Consider the following 6057-nt stretch of genomic DNA (forward strand, 5'->3'; position numbering starts at 1 on the left):
AAAATTCAGGAAAAATTTCAACAGAAAAGCGTGAAAATCTTTTTTCATAGGATGTACTACAAACCAAGTGGCGAAACGGAGTTCGCCGGGTTTGCTAGTTATTATTAAAAATAATGTATAAAATAAAAAGTTCTATAAAATGAAATAAAATAAAGAATGTGGGCATTTATTAATTCCGCTAAAGCTTATATTTAGACCAAACGTTTGAAATAAAGCGAACGGTCAGTGGCAATCGGCCGGCGACGCCTGACCGAGAAGATAAATACGGTGATCGCAGCAACGCCCCGGCCAGTTGACCGCAGACCCGGCGCGATCCGTGATGTAAACGATGCACATGCCAATAGTGCTCGCGTTAGTGGCGATCCAGTGTACACTCTGCCTTAGTATCCAAGTGCCCGTGGACTGGACCGACAGTGAAGTGAATACAAGCGAACAGTTGAAAAACACGGTCAAACATGAACAAAAACACACACCGAACGAATACTTCCAGTACCCGGCGATAAAACCACAATTCGCTATCGACATAGCCAAAACTCATGGTGTTCAATCCCCTGAAAAACTCTTTAAACCACACCCTATTCAACCCCATACGGGCTTACCAAAACCACAGCTAGGACATCGAATTCACCCGGAAAAGATTATTGCTCAACCTTACCGAGGATTTGTTCAAAATGAAGGTGGTTCAAATTACGCAAAACCAGCCACCACATCGTTTGAAGTTTACCACCCCTACAAATCAGAAGAACCAGCTTTACAACAGTTATATAAGGATCCAAATCTTGATAAAATAAGGAATGACTTACGAGATAGTAATCAGAAATTTCAGAAGTATCAAAACGAGGCGGGAAAACCAGATGTCACAAAAGATGAGTACTTAGAACGTCCAGAAGAAATTGATCGCAGAAAACTCCCACAAAAAAATATACCAACGCAATTTGAAATACATAGACCTGAGCGTCGACCAGTATATTATAGGTATCCACCGAAACAGAACTTCAGAGAGCACCTCGTAAGCCAAAAACTAAGACATCCGTGGAATCAAAATATCGCCAAAGTTACACCAATTCACTATCGTCCAATCAAGAACCATTTGCATGGATTAAGACAACAACATGCATTAAAATTCGACGATGAACGTAATGAATATCCTCAATTACCTCCAAAGGATGACGAGGAAGAATCAGAGGGTTATGATATATTCCAGAAAGGTAAAGCAAGATTTGTGCAACTAAGAAATAACGTTGATGATTCAATTAACAAAGTTCTACAAGAAAATAGACCTTACGATGATCAAAAGCTTGAACTGCAGCAAAAAGAAGAAGAAGATGACCACTCGTCCAGTGAAGTTCCAGATGAAGAAGATTTTGTTCTTGTCAAAAATTATGCTCAAGTCAGAAAAACTGAAGTAACCAAACACCTTCCCAGAGAAGCTGCACTTGAAGATGCCGAGAGCTTTGAAGAAATTCTAAATGCACCGCGGTTAAGAGAAGCTATAAAGAGTAAAAAAGCACAAATTGTATATTCTGAAGAAGGGTATGAAGATACAGGTTACGATCATGCTGGGGAACAGAAACATGCATCAGAAAACGAAAAACATGGTGGATTTTTAAAGCAAGATGCAGTCAGTAAAGGCAAATATAAAACACCAACTTTAAATATTAAACATGGAAGTAAAAAAGGCTCAAAGCATGGCAATGAAATCGAACACGATGAAAAATGGAACGATGATATTAAAGAAAATGAAGAAGAAGACGATTCTGATTACTACGAATCTGAAGAAGGAACTTCTGACGTTAATGATATAACAGAAGAAAGTGATGAAAATAGCCGAAACAAACGTAACAGTGAAGACATTATTAAGCCAGAAAGTGAAAAGACTGATCTTAGTAGTAAATCTGTTGCCCATTCAAACCTTCCAAGTAAAAGACGAGATTTATCTCATCACGATTTGAACAAACGCGAAACATTGCCAAAAACTTCTGATGAGAAAACAATACAAAAAGCAGCATTCGATAGTAAAATAAAGTGGAAATATCCGTATTACTTCCAAAATCTTAAGCTTCTTAGTAAAAATTCTCCAATTCGTTATGCTGAAAACTTTGAACTTATTCCTAAAAAGTCCAATGGAGGCTCTGAGTTTTATGACTCAAGATCTAAGCTTGAATGCCCGGAAGTTGAAGATGATGTTGATGCATTACCTGAAAAATTGAAAAAAGATGGCCACCCCGATGAAAGCATTGAAAATTTAAGTGAGGAAGCAAAAGATAAAGCAAAATTCAGTACTTTGGAAAATAAACAAAGACTAAAAGGACTTGGCGATAAAATCGATTGTTTTAAGGCTAAATATTTTGGGGAGAACCCATTAGATAGTCCCTTTTTTGAAGAAGATATCATTGAAAGTCCAGAACCAGTGACTAAACCAAGTTTAAAAGTATTTAATATACAAGTGGAAAAACTCACTAAAGACGAATTACTAACACAAAGCTCAGATATATTTAATGTTCTCGACAAGTTACGTAAAAACCAAACTTATTCGTCTACTCCAAGTGTAACATTTATCATAGACAAAACTAAAGACCACTTTCAAAATAGAACTGAAATTAGTTCAAACGTTCAAAATTTAACATCTGAATTACCCAATTTAAACAATTTAACAGTCACCCATGTTCGCAATAAAAGAGCGACACCTTTTACATACGAACCTTATAAGATAATAAGAGATAGTCAAGTGCCAGACTCTAAGAAAACTACAACTTCAAGCAATGTTAGCCCTTTGATCAAGCAGCTACAGTCTAGTAGAGTGATTGATAAAGTTACGAACCAGGATAATAACCAAGCTTTAAAGAAGACTAATACAAAAGTTTACAAAAATATCGGTAAAGGTGACAGGCAAGAAAATCGCAATGAGAGTAGTAATGATAATTTTGTTCCTAATTTTGTCGATGTGAACTCTGACTTGCGCCGAGGAGAGCCTAAATATGAAATAAGACCTGCTAATCATAAACCTCAATATTCTCCAGTAGAAAATAAAAAAGCTATATCCCTCGTTGATTATAAAGCAAAAACTGCAAATATAGAAACTACGACCCAAACTCAACTTAAAAGATCTAAAAGACGTAAACCAACAATGAGGCCTTATTTTGACGTTTCACAATTTCTACCAAAAAGTATAGATACTCATACTGCTGCATCTAACACAGTACGAAGAATTATTCGAACAACTACGGTGGTCCCAACAACAGAACGTGAAAAACGACATAAATTTAGACAAAGTAATAGTAGTGAAAAAGAATACGATGAATATAATGACAAAGAGGAAGATAAAGTAAAAACAACAACTACAGTTAAGCCAGTGGTAAAGAAAAGGAGTAGAGGAACGACAACAACCCCAAAACCAGCTGAAATTGAGGATGATACTGAGTCACCTAAACTACGCCTTGTTACTAGATTTCGTGACTATGACCCAGACAAGAAAATTGTAACACGCTATGATACTACCGACAATCCTTTAATTACATTTGACAATGAGCGCAGTTCTCCTAAATACACGGAAAAGAAGAAAAAATCTACTAAAAGCACATTAGTGACAGATACAAAGAGTTATGGAGAAGGAGATGACGGTGATATGAGAAAAGAAGAAGTTGATAGTTTGATTGGTGTTAAACATGATACAGAGGAATATATACCACTATATGAAAGGGTAGTAAATAAAATTAATCGCATGAAAAATGAGGATTTGGATAAAAAAAGAGAGCAAAGTTACGATAGTGATGTTAACATTTATGGTGACAATACTAGTGAAGATAATTTTCATTTTCCTAATGAAGACGACGAAGAGGATAACGAAGACGACGACGATGATGATGATGATACTAATGATAATGTCGAAAATGAGGATGAAGAAGACGAAGATGAAGAAAAAGAGGAAGAAGAGACCGAAAGTGACACAGAAGAGAAAGAAAGCCATTTAGAGGTTACAACTTCGGAACCTACTAAAAGGACATTAGCTAAAACTACTGAAGCTCCAGCCACAACAACTGAATCACGTAGTGCTAAATTGCAATTAAAGCCAATCATATCAAAAAAGAAAGTTGAAATACACAAAGAATTACCAGTCAATAAATCATCACCACATGTAACTCAATTCAAACAGGACATTAAAGAAATTGAAATAGTTAAAGAGTTGACACCAAAACCCAAAAAGAAAAGTAGTAGCAAGAATGTAGAAGCTTTAGACTTATTCAGAGATGAAAACTTAGCTGAAGAAGTAAATAAACTAGGTGATGTTGAAGTTTTTAGAGAAAACTTGGACTTGAACTCGGGACCGAAACACGGTGGAAATTACAGAAGTATCACAACTGAAGAATTAGAAAAGGAAAGCCGCGATGTAAATGGTAAAGGTGACGTTGAAACCTCACAGACTGAAACAAAAAAGTTCATCGAAGTAAATAAACAAATACCGTCAAGGAGACGTGGTACTAATACTAGTAGAAGTAGTCCACAAGGAAAAGGCAGTGAAAGAAGTGCCAAATTTGTTGAACTACGGGACCCCTACGATCCGAAGCCACGCTTGCATGGTGGAAACTTAAAATTACCACAGAGTAGAAATTCAAGACGTAATAGCAAGAGTGAAAGGTATGTTGAAATTGACGATGATGATGATGAAGAAGAGGATCCGTCAAACTTGCACGGTGGCAATTTAAAACCGTATGGAACTGGTAGAAATTTTGGTCGGCGCATGCATGGTGGGAACTATAGAAGTGCCAAACTTGTCAAAGCCGATGAAAGTGAAGAACAACCAGCTCAAACTCGCACCAAATCTAAGGACAGGGGTAACGCAGCAGCTTTACTTAATGGCTATGCGCGTGCTGTACCCGTTCTCACCACCACTCCGGTATATATTTTAGACCCTAGCAAACGTATGTACTACTACGTCGATGCCTAAAACAGATTAGTATTTATGTCAATCAATCCTGGTGACGAGTCGCCAGTTTTTGAAGCATGCTCGGAGGTGTCAAAAGGTGATATTTAGTCTGTGTCGATACGCGTATGTGTCACACAAACGTATGAATTTGGTCTTCACTTTTTGTATGAGCTTTGCCTATCCGGAGTTTTATAATATCTTTGATTTAAATCTGTAAATAGACTTTAAGGAGTAGAAACTAGAAAGTGCCACAAACTAACTTCATTTCGCTTTCGCGACTAACTGTGAAAGCGTATTATTTTATAATGAAAGGTTAAAATGTGTCAACTTTTTTTTAACGAAGCTATAAATACAAGTATTAATTTTAAGGATCTGTGATAAATATACTGTTAGAATTTGTATTTTTATTCATAAAAATATTTATATTGTTGAATTTATTAATAAAGTTCAATTATTCCCAAGTGTAATGGTTTTTTTTAATTATTTATCATTTATAATCGCTTAAAAAGCTCATTACGGCACTGATCGTGCCTTTTGAATTTGAGTCGAAACATTTCGTCATATGATTTGTTTGTCCACTGGTGCAATAGTAAAGCCTGGGCCAGGCTATTCTCAACCCAGAATTTCAACATTCAAAACAAGTACCGTGTAATAGTGTGCTGTTCAAAGTAAAGCAATATAAACAAAGTGCTCCAAATTCCATTTTATCTCGAACGTTCACCTCATTACAGAAACTGAACTTTCACTTAAACGGCGTTTAACGAAAAATTATTGCACTTTTTTATACGTCACAGTATTTAAATTAATACTATATGATGACAGGTCTTATTTAATTTTAATACTTGTAAAAAAATTGTATAATCTAAAATACAAACATATTTATATTATTAGGTACTCAGGTAGGTTGTTTTTAAGCCTCAAAAAATATCAACAAAAGTTCAAGGTAATGCCCAAAAAAGTAGGTCTCATATAACATACTTCATTTGATTACGAAAAATTTATCTTTTCATTATTTTGTTGGCCTAATTTGTAAAAAAAAAACACAAATACAAAATTATTGGCAAGTCTTTTAATAATCTTTACAACTTACATCACTAATACTTAAAAATAAATAGCAATAAATACAAAATAAT

The 6057-nt window shown here is 35.4% G+C and overlaps 1 protein-coding gene across 1 annotated transcript; it reads left to right on the forward strand.

Annotated features, from left to right (window-relative positions):
- The first annotated feature begins 302 nt into the window (after positions 1-302).
- LOC123866811 (MATH and LRR domain-containing protein PFE0570w-like) lies at positions 303-5261 on the forward strand. Its single transcript, XM_045908515.1, has one exon. The coding sequence runs from the start codon at positions 329-331 to the stop codon at positions 4943-4945; it is 4617 nt and encodes a 1538-aa protein (XP_045764471.1). The 5' UTR covers positions 303-328; the 3' UTR covers positions 4946-5261.
- Positions 5262-6057: the final 796 nt, after the last annotated feature.

Source organism: Maniola jurtina, chromosome 7, assembly GCF_905333055.1.
Source record: "Maniola jurtina chromosome 7, ilManJurt1.1, whole genome shotgun sequence".
Classification (NCBI taxonomy): Eukaryota; Metazoa; Arthropoda; class Insecta; order Lepidoptera; family Nymphalidae; genus Maniola; species Maniola jurtina.

What these genes read in the sequence shown, in the direction of transcription:
- LOC123866811 (XM_045908515.1), top strand. Translation starts at nt 329, where the DNA reads ATGCACATGCCAATAGTGCTCGCGTTAGTGGCGATCCAGTGTACACTC.